Below are 22,623 nucleotides of genomic sequence, written 5' to 3'. Positions count from 1 at the left end.
AATGTGCCATCTAATTTCATAGAATTGCAAAAGAAACAAACTAACAAAAGAAGTTTTTAACTTTTTAGAGTTACAATAACACTAACTGACAAGCAAACAGTAAGAATAATTCACTTTAGAAATAAGTTTAAGATGAGTAAATAAATGATGCAAGGTGAAAATCAAAATGAAAACAAGCAAGAGCTCAAACTTATTAAATAAAACTCACTTCAATAAGTTCATACAACATAGGATTTCCTTTTCTTTCAGAGGCTTTAGCTAAGAGATCCTTTTTGATCCTGTAAAAATAAAGCATACACACATTTTATTAATTTAGAATATTTAAAACTAATCATTCTAGTCACACAGAGGGAAACAGAATACACTTTTTTCCCCTATTATATCAGGGAAAAAAAAAAAAAACATAATGAACAGTCATGAAATATGCAATTTATGAGTATAAAAATGGATTAGCAAACAAACTGTGGCTTGTGCCACACATAGTGCTCTTCTATGCTTGGGGTGCAACTTCAATAAAAGGAACCCATAAAAACTCAAACAACCAACATATCTGATATTAAAAATTGTATTAAAAATACCTGATATTAAACATAATTTGTTAATTCCTCCTCAAATTTATTCGAACTACCACCAAATGAAAGTTTGCCTAACAATCAACTATCATCTGGCTGAAAGCAAATTTCCACACATCCATCCTGCAATCATCCTTATTCAATTTAAATTTATGTCCCTTATGTGGGCTGTCTGAGCAAGCATAAGAATGTCATCAATATTTAGCTCTCAATCCCTTCAAAGCCATAAATACCTCAATTAGATCTCCTCATAATTTCCTAGTTGTAATTTTCAAAACTGAAGAACCAAAATCTTGAGTAGCCTTTGGTTCCCCTCACTAATCTTGTCGCTTTTCACTACACCAATTCCAACAGACCCACATCCTTTCAAAAATGAGGCTTCAGACCTGTATGCAGTACTGAAGATGTGGTCTTGAGTACTGCATACAGGTCTGAAGCCTCAGTGGAATAATTACCTCCTTACCCCTGCTAGCAAAATTTCTGTATACATCACTGACAAACTCCACAAGCTGTCTTAGCAACTTGTCTGGACTTCTCAGAGCAGTTAATGAAAGTCTGTATGATTATTCTAAGGCCTTTTTGTTCTCTACTACCTGGAGTGTGGTACCGCATGGTCGGTATATTATTCTGGGATTGCTGCTATATATATGCAATACTTTGCATTTGTCACTGTTAAACCATAATTGCCACTTTTCATAGACATTGTTGCAGTAACATATCCTGATTACTGTCATTGACCACCTGCCAATCTCTGTATCATGTGCAAACCTAGACATTAAGCCCCTAATGTGCATTTATCAATATCACTAATAAACCTTGAACACAATGAACCAACACTTAACCATGGGGAACTCTACTAAAAACATTAGTCCAAGAAAAGCAATGCCCATTGATAACCACTTACAGATATCTGTGCACAGAAGTGGAAGGCTATGGAATTGAAGTTTGACTTAAAACCTTCCCAACAACCAAAGAAAATATATGCCAGGAATCTGTTACAAAATTATATATACAGGGCGTCTCAAAAATATTGGTACAAATGTTTAGGGGAGGTAGGTAACATCTAAAGGAATGTGAATCACATAGGAACCCATAACCGGAAACGTCACCGTAAGTCAGTAGACATCGCGGTAGTTGCCGCACGAAGAGCATGCATCGATATACGAACTGTGACCTGGCAGACATGCACCTAGTGTATGGATTAGCAGAGGGCAACGGGCAAGCCGCTCAACGAATTTATGGAGTATGCTTCCCAGACAGACATGTACCAGACCACCGTTTGTTTGTGCGTGTGCATCAAAATTTGTGCGATTATAGGTCATTTAGAGGTAACAGGAGTAGTGTGGGCAGACCACGTTCGACGTGAACTCCAGCCATGGAAGAAAGTGTGTTGAATGCCGTCCAGAATAATCCTACTACCAGCACACGTGCCGTTGCCTCTGCCTTAGGAGTGTCTCATTGCAGTGTACAGAGTGTCTGGCATGACAATTCCTTAGACCACTTTCATCTCCAAAGGGTTCAGTTACTGCTCCCCCAAGATCATCCTGCACGTGTCTTTTGCATAGAGGTTTTTCCAAGAAAGTGTTTGAGACTTCAATTTTCCAGCCTATGTTTTGTTCACGGATGAGGCTTATTTCACTCGGGAAGGCTTATTCAATCAGCACAAGGCTCATGTGTGGGCTCACGACAACCCACACGGTGTGCGCCCCCATGTGGCACAACATCGCTTCGCAATAAATGTGTGGGCAGGTATGGTCGGTGACTGCTTAGTCGGCCCATACCTGTTACCATCCCGCATGAACTCTGTTAATTATCAGATCTTTCTTGAACAAGTTCTACCAGGGTTACTTGATGATGTTCCAGCAAATGTAAGACAAAACATTTGGTTTCAACATGACAGGGCACCTGCCCATTATGGAAGGTGTGTTCGAGACCATTTGAACAGGCGTTCGTTTTGGGAGTCTATGGATTGGCCGTGGTGGACCCGTTGCCTGGTCCCCACGCTCACCTGATTTATCGAACCTTGATTTCTTTCTGTGGGGGGCCCTCAAATCTATCGTGTATGAATCGCCTGTGGAGACGGAAATGGATCTCGTGGCGAGACTCGTCTGCGCTGCTGCTACTGTCAAAGAAACTGCAGGTGTGTTCGACCGTGTCCGCCAATCCATGCTGCGTCGGTGTCATGCATGCATCGCGTCTCATGGTGGAACCTTCGAACATCTGTTGTAACATCATGAAATGCATCGATCTCTTACTCCATTGTTAATATTATGTCAAATAAATGTCTTGTGTCATTTCTGTTTCTTGTGCCTCTGCTACCACTTTCCCGTGACGTTTCCAGTTATGGGTTCCTATGCGATTCACATTCCTTTAGATGTTACCTACCTCCCCTGAACGTTTGTACCAATATTTTTGAGACACCCTGTAGATTTCTCTGGGGTGAGGAAAGATATCTCTTACTCCTTAACCTTTGTCAGGAGTGATAAAACAAACATAATGCTGAAAGTATAGTGCTGATATGACTTTTCCTTTTCAAGGAATGCTCAGATATCTAAAACAATTCCTACACATAAATAACTCAATTTCATTTTTTAAAAAAATTTCACTGGTAGAGCCATCTCATTTTCTTAGCAGAAATTTGGGATGTTCGGCAAATTTTTATAAAAGAAGCAAATATAATTTTGCTTATTTTACTGTCCAATAGAAGTAGAGTTATTGCATTTTGACAACATGATGAAGAGAACAGGTGATTTATGCATGTGTGTGTGTGTGTGTGAGAGAGAGAGAGAGAGAGAGAGAGAGAGAGAGAGAGAGAGAGAGAGAGAGAGAGTGTGTATGTGTTTTTTTTCTTTTTAATGATGCTTTGACATGAGTATTATTGTGCATACAAATCTGGTAATCAAGTTAGCCCAACTAGGTTATCTTAATTCAGCATGGTCTATACATATTAATTTTAAGAAGTATATTACCATGTGATAATGAATTTTCATTACCTTCAACTAAAATTATGTTTAAGTCAATATTAATTTTAAATAACAATACATTTACATATATTATAATATTATAATATAGTACATTCCATCACATGGCCGTCAATCCCCTACTTCTTCGGGGCTTTGAGTGGAGTGACAGCCCATCTGATGTAACGTCTCATACCTACCCGTTTCTGTTGTCCCTATACCAGTTTTGCCTTTTTGCTATATTAATTTAATTTTCAATTTTACATTTTAAATTTAAAATATTTCATTTACTTATTTTTATTATCGTTCTCTGCAGCAAACTGTGATAGAGGACAAAGCCCAATGGGTAAGTATCCGATATTGTGAAAGCTCTTACCTACTGTTACTGTCCTGAGGAAGTTGCAGTTTAGAAATGGATTATTTCCCACCTTCTAATTGTTATATAGGTAGCAAAGCTTTTTACTGCGGTCACACTTACTTTATACTGTGTCATGTTGGTGCATTAGCCTCAGGCCCCGATATCCTATGCTAATGTTTGCTGTAAGGGGGGGGTTTATTTGGTTGTTGGGTGGTTGGTTTTCTGTTAATTCCTTATGAAATATGCCAACAATGAGATTTAAGTTTGTCTTATCAAATTATATTTACAATTACCTCTGTATTTACATATGTTTTTACTGTTATTTGTACATTTGTTTCTGCCTTACCTCGGACTAACACTTTTCTAAGGCATAACAGCACATATATGTCCTAAGGTATGGCTATATACATATATACAGCCTCTTACTAGGTTATATTTTCTAATACTTTTATCTTATTTTTATTGGGGGGGGGGGAATTTTTGCTGAGGGTTGTAGTGTCATCAGACGACGAGCCTCGTCTGAACGCAAAAAACCATATAAACATGGGGAATTTTATTAAATGCTATGGTATTTTTAGATTATTTTTGATGAATGTATGTGGGTCAACATTAGGGTGGTACGTTCTAAGATTTGCGTGTATGGCTGCTTTTATATGATACCTACTGTACTGGGTGGGTATTTTATTTATGTTGAGAGTTTTAATGAGTTTTTGAATGGCTATCTTTATGCTATTTATATTGTTGCATATTTTTAACAACCTGTTTGTTTGATTTTTGATTGTATTTCCATGTATGTGTTTTGCTATATTGCTCTCCCAGTGGGTGAGTTTTATTGTATTGAAGTTAAAGTGGTCCCTCTTATCATAGTGATGTGTATATATTTTGTTATGGTTGATGGTGATTTCGCTGTCTAAGTAGACTGCTTGCGGGTTGTTATCCGGATTTGTCCGTTCAATGGTTAGGTCTGTTGGGTAAATATACTGTGCTACTGTTCCAAAATTGTCATGGTTAATCACAAGTACTTCATCAATAAATCTGTAAAATGTAATATTGTCTGTGATGCTGCTTTCATAGTGGTGCAGGTAAAGGTTAGCTATGGAGAATGAACTGCTAGAACCCATAGCTATCCCCCCCCTGAATTGCATGTATATATTATCTCCCATTAGTACATAGTTGCCTTTGACACAGAGTTTGACACATTCCAATATTATTTGCTGCATTTTATAATATTGTGATATTTTTATATTTTTGGTAGTATAGCAGGAGTACTTCTATTAAATTGCCATGTGCTATACTTGTAAAGAGATTTTTGAAGTCATATGTGTATATACTTTTTATGTTATTGCTTTGTTTTGTGATATAGTCCAAATATTTTTTGTTGTTGTTGATAATTCTGGTGTTTTTTATTTCATTAGTAATGTCTTTTATTTTATCTTCCATTATCTTACTGGACTACTTTATATAAGTATTTTTGCCTGATGTAATAAATATTTTTCCTGTTGGCACTTGGTGATATTTTGGTATCCAATATATGTAAGGGTATTGCATCCTGTCTATTTTTATCCATAGCCAAGATTTTTTTGCTGATGCTGTTTGGTTTGGTGTCTATAGGTTTGTATGTGTCATTGTAATTCAATTCCTCTTTGACAGCTTCTACATAGTATTTTTTACATATAATGCTGAAGTTATTATTTGCATTGTCTGTGCTTGTGATCACGGATTTGTTTTGTATTTCTTTTATTTTGCTGTTGAAGTTTCTTAGTTTAATTTGTTTATAATTTTTTTGTAGTGCTATGTTTTCTTTGAAACTGTTCAATATGCTTTCAGTGGTGGTGTTTATCCAGTTTTGGAAAGATTCTATTGGTTCGTTGTGTTTGTATGCGGCTTTTAATGCAAATTGTAATAGATCTGTGTATACTGATTTTCATATGTTTTTCAAATTGACTGGGGTGTTCAGTCTGAATTTTGTACAGAGAACGATTTGCTGCAGAGAACGATTATAAAAATTTAAACTAAAATAAAAATTAGTAAATGAAATATTTTAAATTTAAAATGTAAAATTGAAAATTAAATTAATACAGCAAAAAGGCAAAACTGGTATAGGAACAACAGAAACGGGTAGGTATGAGACGTTACATCAGGTGGTAGTATAGCAGGTAGTATAACAATCCACTCAAAGCCCCAAAGAAGTAGGGAATTGACGGCCACGTGATGGAATGTACTATATTATATGTAAATGTATTGTTATTTAAAATTAATACTGACTTAAACATAATTTTAGCTGAAGGTAATGAAAATTCATCAGTAAAGTGTAATGAAAAATTCATTATCACATAGTAATATACTTCTTACAATTAATATGTATAGGCCATGCTGAATTAAGATAACCTAGTTGGGCTAACTTGATTACCAGATTTGTATACACAATAATACTTATATGTCAAAGCGTCATTAAAAAGAAAAAAAACACATACACTCACATATATATACAGGCACATGTAATGTCCAATTGGCATGATTACAATGGCATTAACGTTGCACATAAGTATTCATTAAACTATAAGCTAAAATCTAACCTATTATGCATACTACTACTACTAATAATAATAATAAATATATACACAGGGCGATTCTAAATTATTGTTAGGGTTTCCGTGGCCTATAATTTTCAAACCGGAAACAACAAAATAAAACTGCTTACGGAATATGAAAGTGTAACTAAAAAATTTTATTACCTATAGAATCAATACTGCAGAATGCTAAACAACTTCAACATGCGCATCTTTCGTGGCACGTAAAATGTCCATACGATATTCAATTCCCCTCCAAGTGTTTTCCAGAATTTGCGGGGTAATGTTTTGGTTGCAGCAACAATTCTGAGCTTCAGTTCATCGAGGGAGGTCACAGGAGTCAATGTCCTTCACATATCCCCACAGGAAGAAATCAAGTGGCGGGTGAGTGCGGAGGCCACGGAATTGATTCGCCATGCTCACAGCACCTAGGAAAATGCATGTCAAAAAATTCTCGGACAATAAGAGCCCAGTGTGGCAGTGCACCATCTTGTTGGAACACCACATTTGGCTGATGATTTTCCAACTGGGGAAAATACAGCTATAGCATGTCCAGATAGGTCACCGCTGTCTGTTTTTTCCACAAAGAAAAAGGGTTCCAAAACTTCTGAAAATGACACAGCAGACCAGATATTGACCTTTGGACTATCTCTTTCAAATTCTCGAATGGCGTGAGGGTTTTCTGATTCCCATATTCTGCAGTTATGACAATTTACCCTCGCTGATACATAAAACGTTGCTTTATCTCAAAATCTCCATCTCAGAAGGTAATTTTCATCAGCTTTGATGTTTGACAGAATGTCTTGGGCAAATTGGAAATGGTGGGGTTTATCATTCAGCTTTAAAGCCTGCACAATCTGAAGTTTGTAGGCATGGAGGTGAAGCCGGTTATGAACAACCTTCCAAACAGTCATTTGTGGTATACATAACTGCAAAGAAGCTTGTCTAGTTGATTTTTGTGGGCTTCGAGAAAACACTGTGGATTCGATCAACATCTTCCTGCGAAATGCTCCGTCTTTCTACTCCTTTTCAGTGCAGAAAACTACCAGTCTCTTGAAATTGCTTTAACCAATGGCAGATAGCATTATCTGAAGGTGGATCTTTTCCATACTGAGTTCTGTAATGATGTTGTGTGATAACGGACTTTGTTTCAAAAAACCAAAGTATGCACATTGCCTTCTCTTGAACAGTCGCCATTTTGAAGTAATGACGTGAATATCTCCCAGACATCAATGCAGCGAGTATGGCATTGGCAAATAAAATGTTTTGAGTTACACTTTCATATTCCGTAAGCAGTTTTATTTTATTGTTTCCGGTTTTAAAATTATAGGCCACAGAAACCCCGACAATAATTTAGAATCACCCTGTATATATGCAATGGATCTTAGAATGCTGCTGAGAAGTAAGTAGTTTAAATCTTTTCTTCACTGAACCTAAGTTGTTAAAGTGGTTCATCATTACTAATTTTTGTGTTATCTACATACAAACACACATGGTTTATATTTATTTAACTTACTCTTTTATTTACTTAAATTTTCAATCCAGGATTATGTTTATTCATTTGCAATCTAAGTTTAAAATATAATTAAAATGTGTATGGTTTACATGACATCAAATAATTAAGTATATGATACATATAGCTAATGATGTACATAATTATACCTAATGATGCTTATATAATTATTTAGAATATGTCAATTTTATTTATTATTTGTATATTTTACTGTCCATATTGGGACGTTGCTGGAAATCATTAAATAAAAAAAAAATTAACATATAGAAGGTAGGTTGGTCAGTTATTTAGAATTAAAATCCGGGTAGCTAACACCATGATATACTGGCATATAGTCTAAATCACATGCATCTGAAATTCAGTTTGAAAAAAAAAAAAAAATTTTCTTAATTGGATTCAATCCAGGGCTTTTCCACACTACATAGAATGGCATTGACTGCAACCACTGTGCTAGCTGCATGGCTGAACAGAGTAGATTAGAACAGTCTACAGCATGTCAGTAATTGGCATTAAGGTATCCATACATAAACTGTGCTACAATCATTAATCAAAAAATTCCAACAAAACTAGAGAATCAACTGGAAGAAAGGAGAATCAGAACACCTTGGATAAGATTTATACACAACATAAATAATCTATTATATATTTAATAAAAAAAAAAAAAAAAAAAATCATTTTCAATACACTAAACTGAATTACCGCTCAAGTTCTTCATCTGCAAGTCCTCTTGGATTTCTAATCATTATTTCAGGTAAGACACTTGGGTACTGTAATAAAGCAGAAAACAATAAAGGGCATAAAAATAGTTATTTCATTTCTACAAGAATATTTCACTGTTAACCGCAAAGCACTTAAATCATAATGGCTTTAGTATTAAAAATGGCATAATAATACAAGCTTATTTTGCATCCGAAAAAAAAAAAAAAAACACCTTCCCAGTGGGAATATGCCTTCTAGATTTGTTTTACTGATCCCCATTATATAATGGCCTAATACACTGTAATCAAAATTCTTTCCTAAATAGTGTCTAATTTTTTTGCAAAACTAGACACTTCTAAACCAATTGACAAAGATAATGGATATAATGCTTAGTGCTAGTGAAGCTATAATGCTTCACCAATCTAGCTGCCTTTCTTCATGTCTTCTGTTTAAATTACATATCTTTCTAAAGAAATATATGGGACTTCTAGAACAAAAGAGGCTTCCACACCAGACCTAATCCAAATCTGTAATAAACACAACAAAAATGGCTCCAACAAAAGACTCAGAATCCCTAATAACCCCTCACAAAATCAGAAAGACCCTGAACCAAGGATGATCTAAACATTCAGCAAAACACGGGGGGGGGGAGAAGTGGCATAGCCAGGTAGGGTTTGCAGGTACATCGTATCCCCTGATGCCAAAATCTGGTATTGTCGCTTTTTAGCATTAGGCAATTTGGCACCTTTTTTTGTGAATGTACCTGCTGACAAAAAATCCTGGCTACACTACTGTGGGATTTGTTATTTTAAACAAATCAATCTATATTGACAAGCTTAATAATCTTTTCAGTTAACAAACAGCATATGGACTACTCAAAAATGACCCCACCAAAAATGCACCAAAATATTTTCAAAAGATTAGTCAGAAACAATAAAATTTAAAAGCAGCCCGAACAACACTGAAGCACTCTATAATTTTGGATAATTGTTCAAAGCCCACAAAGAAGACTTGCCAATAAGACCTATCGTGAATGGAGAAGGTCACCAGCACAAAAACATAGCTAGATGGTTTGGTGGCCTCCTTCTCATCCCAACCCTTTGATGATTAAAAATTTCACTGATTTCAGTAGTAACATCAAACTAGACCCATGATTTTAGCATAGTGACTTTGATGTTGAGTCTATGTTCACCAACATCATCCTACCTGAAGCAATATCTGCCTTACTTGAAGAGTTACAGAACTCCATCACAGCCAACCCCTTTGATGTGGAAGATATTAAAGAGGCTGTTGGTCTAACCATTATGCCAAGCTAACTTCTCAATCAAGAGTAGCTAATACATGATGAAAAGGGAACTTAATATGAATAATTCCCTCTTCCCATTATTAGCAGAAGGTTTTATGGCACCCATTAGAACTTGCTGGTATTAATTCCCACACACTCAAATTATGGCTGAGATATGTTAATGATATTTTCATTGTCTGGACCAGGACAACGGTAAACTAAATATATAATGAAGGCAAATATGGCCAAGTCTCCAGACTACTGTAGAAGAAAGGAACACTAATTATGCTGGTCAACGCATAAAATGTTATGAAATCACCCTAATCTTGACTAATTTTATGCTATTGAACACGAAAATCACATTAAAATTTGTCGATTGGTTCTTGTTTTTGAATTACAGTTGGGGTCTCATATTACCATGGCAACACCGCAGTTTCAGTACCACAACACTCATCACTTGATCATCAACTGTTGCCTCGCTCTGCATCATGTGATAAGTTGCTGTGCCTCAAATGTTGTTATTTGGTTTTTAGGAGCATTCAACAAAGGCCATATTGCTCCAGAGATATGCGGTGGTCATTCCCTGACCTTTCCGCATCCTCTGTATTTGGTTGTAACGGGCTCGAACCCCAGTCTAATCAAGGAGCATGTGCTAAGCACTGCTGCTCCTGCCCACCTGGCTACCCACAAATGTGTTTTCAACACTGTTGCAGTAATCCTCGAATACAGCTAAGTATGGGTGATTTGTTCTCAGTTAACGTTATTCTCTGAGATTCTTACTTTTTGCACAGTATTTGTATCATGTAAGATTAATATGCCCCATAATTGTGTGAATAGTCCAAATGACTTCTGTTAAGTATGTGGAGAAGTCACGTTAGCTTCCATCCCTTACCTCGAGCCATAAAAAAGGCCTACTTCTCGTACTTTGGTGTAAAGTAGGGGACCAGGACAAGAACTGGGCTCCACACATTCTGCACTACCTGTTCTTCAAAACTCAACGCATGAGTGAATCGAAAGGGATGTTTTATGCCTTTTGCAGAACCCATGATATGGAGGGAGCCAACAAATCGCATCAGACTTAATTCTGTATGGTGCCTCCTATTAGAAAATGAATGACAATGAAGAAAAAGTGGACAGTGTTGTACCCAAATATACCATTTCCAATTCATTCCATGGCTCAGAGTGAAGTACTACCTATTCCTGAACCGCCTGACCATTTTTCTGTACATTCTGATGAAGACATTGATGAACATTAACTTGATATACACGAAGAAGTACAGCAGCTGTCTCAATCAAGTGATCCACCATTTTGTCCAAGCCTTTATCATTCTGAACCACATAAGATCACAGAAAGTGAGCTTAATGACCTCATTAGGGATCTCGAACTGCTGAAGAATAAAGCACAGCTTTTGGCCTTAAGGCTACAACAGTGGAATCTTCTAGATCATTCTGTGAAACACAACATTTTGTTCTCAAAATAAACACTATGATAAATTCTATCAAACAGAAAATGAACTCACTGTTTGTAGGAATGTTGATGGTCTAATGGCAGCAATGAACATGAGGCATGTTCCCGAAGAATGGCAGCTATTTATAGACACTTCTAAGGTTAGCCCCTTAAGGCTGTGTTATTACACAATGGAAATATGCTGCCTTCAATACCTCCTGTGTATGCCATCCACAAAAAATAAACATATGCAAACGTGGAGAACATTCTCTTAGATGTACACTATAAGAAGTATGAGTGGCAGATTATGTGGAAATTTATAAGTAATCGCAATTTTATTAAGACTCCAAAAGGATTACACAGTTGTGCCAAGGATATACACTACGAGAAGAGGAGTTAGCCTCAACAAAAATCATTAACACCTGGTAGATCCAAATAAAATTTTGCTTCCACCACTGCACATCAAACTGGGGCTCACGAAAAACAGACACACATTTATTGTATGTGTACACTAAATAACAATTTATATATATATATATAATTTGAATATATAAATTAAGAATATGACAGTAGTACTGCTTTGAAGCCACCAATGTTGGCAACGCTGACTGCCTTTCTTTTTTTTTCTGTTTTTCTTTCCTTTATTATTTTCTTTATATTTCACTTAGAAATAATTTAATTTTATATATATACAGATAGTCATTGACTTACGACCATGTTATGTTCCAACCGACCGGTCATAAAGCAATCTGGACATAAGCTGGATCAGTTTAGGTAAATCAGACACTGTACAACACAATTTGTTTACTATTTACAAAAATAAAAAATATGAAAAAGATATCAAATACTGTATAAAACCTAAAAAATATGTAGAAAATAGATAAGAAATATTTTATTGACCACTTGTGCTTGGCTGCGGGTCATCAATGCCGCCACTTGATGTAGTGGGAGTTGTTTTTCTCATAAACATGTTGATTTTTGTCTGAATTGTTTGTTTCCTTTTCTGCTCGTAAATTTCACGGTATGGCCGAAAAGCATCTTGTACCATTCGTTCAATCCCTGCAAATCGTTCGATGTTTGGATCCATTTCCTCAAAATGTGTAAGAAGTTTATTTAGTAGAGAAAAACCCTCAGATAACCCTCTAGTGGTGAATTTTCTTTCTGGTTCTTCCTCATCTTCATTTTTCTCTTCTTCCTTCCTTTCTTCTTCTTCGGCCATTCTTTCTTCTGCCAAAGTAATAAGTTTTTAATTCGTAAGTTCTCCAGATTCTTGCTCTAGCAGCTCCTCAACATCTTCCACTTCAATCTCTAAAGAAAGTCCATTTTCCAGTGTTACAATATTTTCTGTAACCATTTCAAGTTCAGGTTCACTATCAAATTCATCAATAGTATTAACAAAACGCTGGACACAGTTTTTCCAGATTCCATTCGTGCATTTCTTTGTAACAGTCTCCCACGCGGCCGCAATATTTTTGATGCATTTATAAATATCGTACTGTTTCCAAAGCTCTCGGAAAGATAGTTCTGGGTTGGCATCTGTGGCAGCTATAGCTTTGGAGAAAGTCGTTCGAAGATAGTGCACCTTAAATGTGGAAATCACCCCTTGGTCCATAGGCTGAATGAGTGTAGTTGTATTTGGCGGCAAATAAACAACTTTTACATCTGGATGGAGGTGGTCTAGGTGAGGTGGATGGCCAGGTGCATTATCTAAGATTAATACGATCTTGAAAGGAATTTCTTTCTCTAAGCAATATTCACGAACTTGAGGTACAAAAAAATTTAGAAACCAGTCTTCAAACAATGTTTGAGTCATCGAGGCTTTTCGGTTTGAATGGAAGTATACAGGCAGAGTGTGAATTTTTACATTCTTGAATGCACGGGGATTTTCAAAATGATAAATTAAAAAGGGCTGCAGTTTAAAACCTGCGATGTTCCTGCCAAGGAGCAAAGTCAGCCTATCTTTAAGTGCCTTAAAACCAGGCATGCCTTTGACTTCTTGGTGAATGTAAGTGCGTTCTGGCATCCTTTTCCACAACAATCCAGTCTCATCCACGTTGAAAAGCTGCTCTGGTTGATACCCTTCTTCCGTAATTATTTCATCCAGGCTTTTAACAAACTCTTGAGCTCCTTCCACATCTGCACTTGCTGATTCTCCAGTGACTCGCTCGAACCCTATGACAGTTGAATCTTCTTTTGAATCTTTTGAACCATCCTTTACTTGCTATAAATGTCTGAGCGTAATCTTTTCTGGCACGTTTCTTCAGCGTCTGAAAGAGATTTCTAGCCTTCGACTGCACTGTAAGAAGGCTTAAGGGTGTTCGCTTCTGTATCTGATCTTCCATCCAAAGAAACAATTTTTCCATTTCATGGATGGGCCCTGTGCGTTGTTTCGTTATCACTGTTGCTCACATGGGTGCCAAACCTTTAACAACTTCACGAATCCTTTCTTTGCCTTTCAAAATCGTCGACACTGTAGAATGAGATAACTTAAAATCACGCGCGATCGCGTTCACCTTCTTTCCTTCTTCATGCTGCTTGATCACTTTCAATTTTGTGTCTGAATCAAATGGCCTTTCTTTCTTGACAGGTCTAGGAGTAAACAAAGGCACTTTCCTCTTGGTTGACATGTTCAGGGGTTTTAAAAAAATGCTAATTGTAACACAAATATAACTGAACCAAAAATAGTGAGCGTAATGTATGCAAACAGAGATCTAGATGCATGAATCACGACATATATACATCGGTAAGATGTTTTGTTCGACTGTGATGGCAAAGCTGACTAAACGGATTAAGACTAGCTTATTCGGGCCAAACACGCATTACTGGGCAGTGGGCTGAAGCTACACACACAACCGTTCCCATTAGGCTTCGGGGACCACACGGATAGGGTGTGTGAGTGTAGTATAAAAATTTGAGAGCACTGCATTAAGAGAGGGTTGACATGCGTATAGCATTCTTCCTAGCAACAATCTTGTATGTATGCTCAGTTCAGACTGAAATGCGGTGCAAGATGCAGTAGCAGTCTTAAGTCGATCAGTCGTAAAGCGCATAGGTCGATGACTACCTGTATGTGTGTGTGTCCAATCATACAATACATTCATGCATAAAAGAATCAATTACATAAATCTATAAAACAGACTAAATTTGGGCAAAAAATAAAAGACAAAGGAGCATTTGCTTTAAAAGTCATTAAACAGTCTACTTTAAAGCTCTCAAGTATAAAATAACATAATTACAATCAAAGGGAAAAGACTGGCAATACACATTTAATACACAATAAAATCAATAGCTGAATAAGACACTCAAACATAGTTAGAATAAGGTTACATCTTGTTCATCTCCTTTTATAAAAATGTAGGGAAAATCAGTTTCTTTTCCAATTTCAATTAATCTGTTATTAGCCATTTACATTACTACTCTCATGCTCATCAATCAGACAGTTTAAGGAAAAAATGTTATTTCACCACTTGCAGCTTCACAAGTGTTGGATTGACACTTCCTAGCACTTGACTGCCTCAGGTCCACATCTTCTCTAACGGCTTGGATCTTTTCTCCAAGAACTTCTGATCTGCTAACTTTAAATTACTAATGCAAAATGAGCACAAAAATAATGAATGACTTTGCATCTGACTCTGACAGGTATCAACTTGTCGACTCACCTCCCATCAGAGCCCCAAGAGCTCTTTTTAACATTAGTATTAGTGTAGGCAAATGATGCAAGAAAACAAGCTAATATAGCATCAGCAAAAAAAAAAAAAAAAACTATATTCATATCACCATGTCCATTCCATCCAATTGTCTAACTCTTCATTAAATTCATTCAACAAAAGCAATTACTGCCAGCTGAAAGCAAATGTCTGCACATCTACCCTGGAAGAATCTATCAATCAAGCAAAGTTCACAAGCAGAGGGAGCACTTAGCAGTCATCTGCTGTCAACACAGGTTACCAGTACAATCAACATGGTCCAATCTCCATATTCCAAGGCACTGTACAACAACAACAACGTCTGACATCATGGCCTCCCTTCTTCCTAGGGGCTCAGCACAGTTGGCTGCCAAGAAGAGGAAGCTCCTGGATAAACTTCCAAGCACCAATTAAAAGGATTCCTGTTGTGCTAATGCTAATGAATCCTCTGTCTTTGGACTCTTCTGCCCCTACTCTTCACAGTTATCATTATCTTCTGCCACCAGTAGCATCATGTATTTGCTAAAATTGTGAAGTTTATTCAGTTGACCACATCAATTTAAGAGAGATTTTTGTTAGGAAGAAGGGGATATAGTTCACCGAATATCTGGTTTATTCAGTTACATTATTATTTCAAGTTAAAGTCTAAACTCATGATGCTAATGAGTTTTTCTATAGAATGATTATTGCTGCATCCTTCATCATTTTCCTTCAACTCCCTTATACTGATTAACCAGTTATTTTTTTAACTACTGAAAAAATTGGAAATGTTTCTAATTTCAGTGATTTATTAAATGAAAGTGAGTGAATTGTTCGATTAACAAGAACAGTCAATTAACTTGGTGGGGGGGGGACACAGACTCAAAGATTAACAGTAGCCACTGGCAGAGATGAAAGTGATTCTTGCACTGCTTCTGTTGGAATGAGAAGCAGTCCGGAAAACAAGGTGCAGGGGATTTCAGACTCTGCTGGGAGTCATCACAGAACAAGTAAATAAATAAATTAAAATAAATAAATTTTCTGTTTATACTCCGGCACGACAACCAAGTCAGTAGAGTTTACAATAAATCGTCAATACAAATATTTATCGTATTTAGTAGTCACGGGCTTGAACCCCGGTCCACTCAAGGAACGCGTACTATGCACTCTCGCTCCTAACCACTGGGCTACGTCAGCATGGGCTGTGTTAGGGTAGCTAACAATAAGAACTGGTGCATGCATACCAATGCTAGAAGTTTGGTAAATAAATTTGATGAATTTGAGGTGTTGATCAAAATATCAAAGGAAGATACTGTTGGGATATCAGAGATATGGTGTCATACAGATATAAGGAATGCAGAATTGGAATTTGGGGAGTACAATGTGTACAGAAAGCATAGACATGATAGGAAGGGAGGAGGAGTTATGCTATTAGTTAAGAAAAACAAAATCTAAGGAAGTGCAGCCAGCTGACATGGATGGACAATACAGCGTTGAGTCAGTTTCGTGTGACATAAGCAGTGGGAAAGGAAAAATGAGAATAGGTATGCGTTATAGGCCTAATGAATCTGATGAGTATAATGAGCAACAACACAGAGAAATAGAGTGGGCCAGTAAATCAGATTTGCCTTATAATAGGGTTTTTTAATTTCCCAGATACTGGAATTTGTGGGTTGGTCACTCACACACTAGCAAGGCTTTTGCAGATTTATTCAATGGTTGTTTTCTACAGAAGCATGTTTGGTAGGCAACTAGAGGGAGTAGTACTCTTGATCTGATTATCAGTAGTGATTCTTCATACATTTAGAATCTCCAGATAAAGGAACCACTAGGTGGCAGTGATAACAGTGTGTGCTGATGTGGGATTTACTCAAATAGGTAACTACCATCAGAGTTAAAGGGAAGGGAAGGGTTTTTGCTCTCGTAAAGGTGACTACAGTGGTCCGAGACAGTATTTAAATTCTATATAGTGGGACCAACTGATCATGTTACCAACAGCAAATTCTAAATGGGAAGCATTCAAGGAATTAATCTTGGAAGCTACTAGGCTTTTCATACCAACTAAGAAATATTGTTCAGGCCTAAATGGAAGTCAGATGAACTAATGAGACATGTTGTTGTTATTTGGTTTTTTAGGAGCATTAACAACTAAAGCCATATTGCTCCGGGGATATGCGATGGTCATTCCCTGACCTTTCCGCATCCTCCATATTTGGTGGTCACGGGCTCGAACACCGGTCTAATCAAGAAGCGTGTGCTACGCACTGCTGCTCCTTCCCACCTGGCTACAGAGGCGCCTGAGACATGTGGCAGAGAATAAAAATGCACGAGATACATATAAATGAACAGGTTACACAGAAGCTTATGGTAGATATAAACTGGTCTGTAATCAAGTCACAAAGTACGGTAGTCAGGCAAAGGCAGATTACAAAAAATCTTTGGCAAATGATGCAAAGAGTTCTTTACTTATGTAAACTCTAGAAGGAAGGAGATGAATCAGATTGGTTCAGTTGATATCGGTGGTTCAACTGCTGATGATCCTGCTCAAGTAGCTAATAAACTGAATGAGCATTTTGCATCTACACATGAGAAGTTATTCAGAGAGAGGAATGCCAGAGGTGTATTAAACCTCTGGCAGTGAGCCAAATGATTTTGTAATAACTGAGAGCAAAGTGGAGCGGTTATAGTTATAAAGACAGTTATAGTTCAAACTGTTGAAGATAAACATAAGAAAGGCACCTGGGTGGATGGGATCTATTCAGTTATATTAAAGGAGGCAGGAAAGGCAGTAATCAAACCTGCATGGTATTTCAGAGACTGCTGGGAGCCATTGCGGTACAAGTAAACACATGGGTGGTGTTAGGGTAGCTAAGAATAGAAACAGGTGCAGGTATACTTGTGTGTACACCAATGCTAGGAGTTTAGTAAATAAATTTGATGAATTTGAGGTATTGCTCAAAACATCAAAGGCAGATATTGTTGGGATATCAGAGACGTGGTGTCACACAGATATAAGGGATGCAGAACTGCAATTTGGGTAGTACAACGTCTACAGAAAGGACAGATAGGATAGGAAGGGGGGGAGGGGTTATGCTATTAGTTAAGAAACACATAAAAACCAAGGAAGTGAAGCCAGTCGACATCGCTGGACAGTGCAGTGTTGAGTCAGTTTGGTGTGACATAAGCATTGGGAGATCAAAATTGAGAGTAGGAGTGTGCTATAGGCCTAATGACTCTGATGAGTATAATAAGGAACTGTACAGGGAAATAGAGTGGGCTAGTAAATCAGAGAGTCTTATAAGGGGAGATTTTAATTTCCCAGATATTGACTGGAATTTGGGGGCTGGTTACTCACGCACTAGCAGGGCTTTTGTGGATTTATTGGATGATTGTTTTCTACATCAGCATGTTCGAGAGGCAACTAGAGGGAGTAATACTCTTGAATTGATTATCAGCAGTGATTCTTCATGCATTAAGAATCTGCAGATAAATGAACCACTAGGTGGCAGTGATCACAGTGTGCTGAAGTGGGATTTACTGAAAGAGGTAACTACCATTAGGGGTAAAGGGAAGGGTTATTGCTTCCGTAAAGGCGACTACGATGGACTAAGACAGTATTTAAATTCTATACAGTGGGACCAACTGATGATGTTACCAACAGCAAATTCAAAATGGGAAGCATTCAAAGAACTTATCTTGGAAGCTACTAGGCTTTACATACCAACTAAGAAATATTGTTCAAGGTTTAGGCCAAAATGGATGTCAGATGAACTAATGAGGCATATGGCAGAGAAGAAAAATGCATGGGATACTTACAAATTAACACATGACACAGAAGCCTATGATAGATACAAGTTGTTATGCAACCAAGTTACAAAGGAGGTTAGGCAGGCGAAGGCAGATTACGAGAAATCCTTGGCAAGGGATGCAAAGAAAAACAGCAAAGAGTTCTTTACTTATGTAAACTCTAGAAGGAAGGGGATGAATCAGATTGGTCCACTTGATATTGATGGGTCAACTGTTGATGATCCTGCTCAGGTAGCTAACAAACTAAATGAATATTTTGCATCGACATTCACACATGAGGAGTTATTCAGCAAGGGGAATGCCAGAGGTGTATTCACCTCTAGCAGTAATCTACAGAATCTTGAAATAACTGGGAGTAAAGTGGAGGAGAAACTGTTGAAGATAAACACAAGAAAGGCACCCGGGGTGGATGGGATCTATCCAGTTATATTAAAGGAGGCAGCAAAGGAAGTAAGCAAACCCTTAGCCATAATTATGAGAGCTTCCTTGGACTCAGGGGAGGTACCCATAGACTGGAAATGTGCAAATGTGACCCCAATTCACAAAGGAGGATCAAAGGCTGACACAAGTAATTATAGACCTGTGAGCTTAACTTCTGTTCCAGGAAAATTAATGGAGGCACTGGTTAAAGAAGCAGTGCAGGATCATTTAGACAAGACTTCAGTTATAGCTCAGACACAGCATGGTTTTGTTAAGGGGAAGTCTTGCCTGACCAACTTGATTGGATACTATGATGCAGTCACAAAAGAACTGGATGCAGGGAATAACTTTGATATTATATACTTGGATCTTAGAAAGGCTTTTCATACTGTTGCACATGGAAGACTGCTACACAAATTGGAGCAGTGTGACATTGGAGGCAAATTGCTGCTATGGATAAAGGGGTGGTTGAGGGGGAGAAGACAGAGAGTGGTAATCAATGGACACTGCTCATCGTGGACTAATGTTATCAGTGGAGTCCCTCAGGGTTCAGTGTTGGGTCCATTATTGTTTTCTGTATTTATAAATGATATTGATGATGGTATATCAAACTTAATGTCCAAGTTTGCAGACGATACAAAGGTTGGCAGGGTTGTCAAGGACACTACTGACACTATGCTGCTGCAACAGGATCTGGAAAGGTTGAGCAGATGGGCTGAGAGGTGGCAAATGAAGTTTAACATTGACAAATGTAAAGTACTACACATGGGAAATAGCAACCCCAGAGCAACGTATCAACTCTGTGGTACTACACTGACAGTGGTAGAGAATGAAAGGGACTTGGGGGTGGTTGTGCAGGCAGATATGAAGTTCTCTGAGCAGTGCAGACGGGCTGCAAGAGTAGCTCATGGAGTATTGTCAATGATATACAGGAATTTTCCAGCAGGGATAAGGAGGTGATTATTCCATTGTATAAGGCAATGGTCAGGCCACACCTAGAGTACTGTATACAGGTCTGGAGGCCTCATTTCAAGAAGGATGTAGAGCTGCTGGAACGAGTACAGAGAAGGGCAACAAGATTAGTGAATGGAACAAAGGGGTGCTCTTACGAAGAAAGGCTTAAGTTTTGCAAATTACATTGTCTGGAGACTAGGCACCAGCGAGGTAATCTGAGAGAGGTGTATAAAGCCTTGAATGGTTTAAGCATGCTCAATTCTGATGGGATTCTTCCTCTAGCTCAGAAAAATCACCTGAGAGGGCATAAATTCAAATTGAGGAAAGACAGATGTAGGATAGACGTGCGGAAATTTGCCATTAGCCAGCGGGTGGTTGGTTGGTGGAACAGACTTCCATCCCTTGTGGTGGAGGTTGATAGCCTAAATAAGTTTAAGGCTCAGCTGGACAGGTATTTTGAACGAACAGAGGGGTGAAGTGGAAGTGGGTTTTTTTTTTTTTTTTTTTGGCTGATGCTGCATAAGCTTGCTTTCTTGCATCAAATGCCTCTACTAATGCTAATGCTAACCTTTGGCCATAATTATGAGAGCTCCTTTGGACTCAGGGGAGGTACCCATAGACTGGAGATGTGCAAATGTGACCCCAATTCAGACCTATTAATTTAACTTCTGTTCTGAGGAAATTAATGGAGGCACTGGTCAAAGAAGCACTGCAGGATCATCTAGACAAAGCTTCAGTTATAGTTCAGACACAGCATGGGTTTGTTAACGGGAAGTCTTGTCTGACCAATTTGACTGGATACTCAATGTGGTCACAAAGGAACTAGATGCAAAGAAATAATTTTGATATCATTACTTGGATCTTAAGAAGGCTTTTGATACTGTTGCACATGGAAGACTGCTGTTCAAATTGGAGCAGTGTGGCACTGGAGGCAAATTGCTGCTATGGAGAAAGGGATGGTTGAGGGGGAGAAGACAGGGTGGTAATCAATGGACACTGCTCTTCGTGGAGTCACATAGAGTTCAGTGTTGGGTCCATTGTTGTTTTCTGCATTTATTAATGATATTGACGAAGGTATCAGGCTTAATGGCTAAGTTTGCAGATGATACGAAGGTTGGCACAATTGTTAATGACACTAATGACAGTATGCTACTGCAACAGGATCTGGGAAAGTTGAGCAGATGGGCTGAGAGGTGGCAAGTGAAGTTTAACATTGACAAATGTAAAGTATTGCATATGGGTAGCAGTAACTCCAGACTAACGTATCAACTGTGTGGTACTACACTCAGGGTGGTAGAGAATTAAAAGGACCTGGGTGTAATTGTGCAGTCAGATAAGAAGTTTTCTAACCAGTGCAGACGGGTCTGCAAAAGTAGGTCATGGTGTCTTGTCAAGGATATACAGGAATTTTTCTAGCAGAGGTTAAGGAGGTGATTATCTCCTTGTGTAAGGCAATGGTCAGGCCACACCTTGAGGTACCTGTATACTTGAGGTATACAGGTCTGGAGGCCTCATTTCAGGAAGGATGTAGTGCTGCTGGAACAAGTACAAAGAAGGGTAACAAGATTAGTGAATGGATCAAATGGTTGCTCTTATGAAAAAAGGCTTAAGATTTGGAAATTACAGTGTCTGGAGAGTAGGCACCTGCGAGGTGATCTGATTGAGGTGTATAAGGCCTTGAACTGGTTTTAATCACCTGATGGGGCAAATTCAAATTGAGGAAAGACGATTGTAGAACAGATTTGTGGAAATTTGCCTTTAGCCAGCAGGTGGTTTATTTCTGGAACAAACTTCCATCTGTCATAGAAGTGGACAGCTTAAATAAATTCAAGGCAGAACTAGACACACATTTGAAGTGAATAGATGGCTAAAATGGGAAGGGCAAATTTTTTTTTTTTTTTTTGACTGATGCTGTATAAGCTTGCTTTTTTGCATCAGCTGCCTCTACTAATGCTAATGCTAACAATAATTTAAGTTTTTGTAATGCAATAACTGCTACCTGTTTTTATTACAGGAAGAAATCAGTATGAAATTTAAAAAAATTAAAGAGCTAATAAAATATAATACTAAGCTAAATTGTATATAAATGTACAAAGAGAAAATATACTTAATTGCAAATATCCATTCATAGATATTTCTTCAGTTTATTTTTTCTCCTGTTCTTTCCTCTGGTAAAACAGTACACAAGAACAAATGGTGCCGCCATGATGTTTCTTTACAAACCTTGCATTTAGTGAAAATGACCATCTACTTCTTCCTCAGGGAAAAACTGATATTTTGGAAACTATCATTTACTTCCAATATATTTTCAACTAGATACAGCTGCTCAAAATAAGGAACACTTTCACTGGGCCCCAAATCAATCAGAATATG

At 37.7% G+C, this 22,623-nt stretch overlaps 1 protein-coding gene across 1 annotated transcript in view; it reads right to left on the bottom strand.

The window, feature by feature from the left end:
• The window catches only part of LOC150085830 (uncharacterized), a 113,828-nt gene that overhangs the window by 40,476 nt on the left and 50,729 nt on the right, over positions 1–22,623 (bottom strand). Inside the window, exons 4-5 of the mRNA XM_090373511.1 lie at positions 8,673–8,740; positions 209–278 (exon numbers count right to left, since the gene is read on the bottom strand). Of these exons, the coding sequence (XP_090229637.1) occupies positions 209–278; positions 8,673–8,740 (138 nt within the window). The remainder of the gene's footprint in view (positions 1–208; positions 279–8,672; positions 8,741–22,623) is intronic.

The sequence above is a fragment of the Mastigoproctus giganteus genome, chromosome 5 (genome assembly GCF_048544385.1).
Source record: "Mastigoproctus giganteus isolate SK-2022 chromosome 5, ASM4854438v1, whole genome shotgun sequence".
Classification (NCBI taxonomy): domain Eukaryota; kingdom Metazoa; phylum Arthropoda; class Arachnida; order Uropygi; family Thelyphonidae; genus Mastigoproctus; species Mastigoproctus giganteus.
The sequence above is the reverse complement of the archived record's forward strand: the minus strand, read 5'-3'. Positions and strand labels throughout refer to the sequence as shown.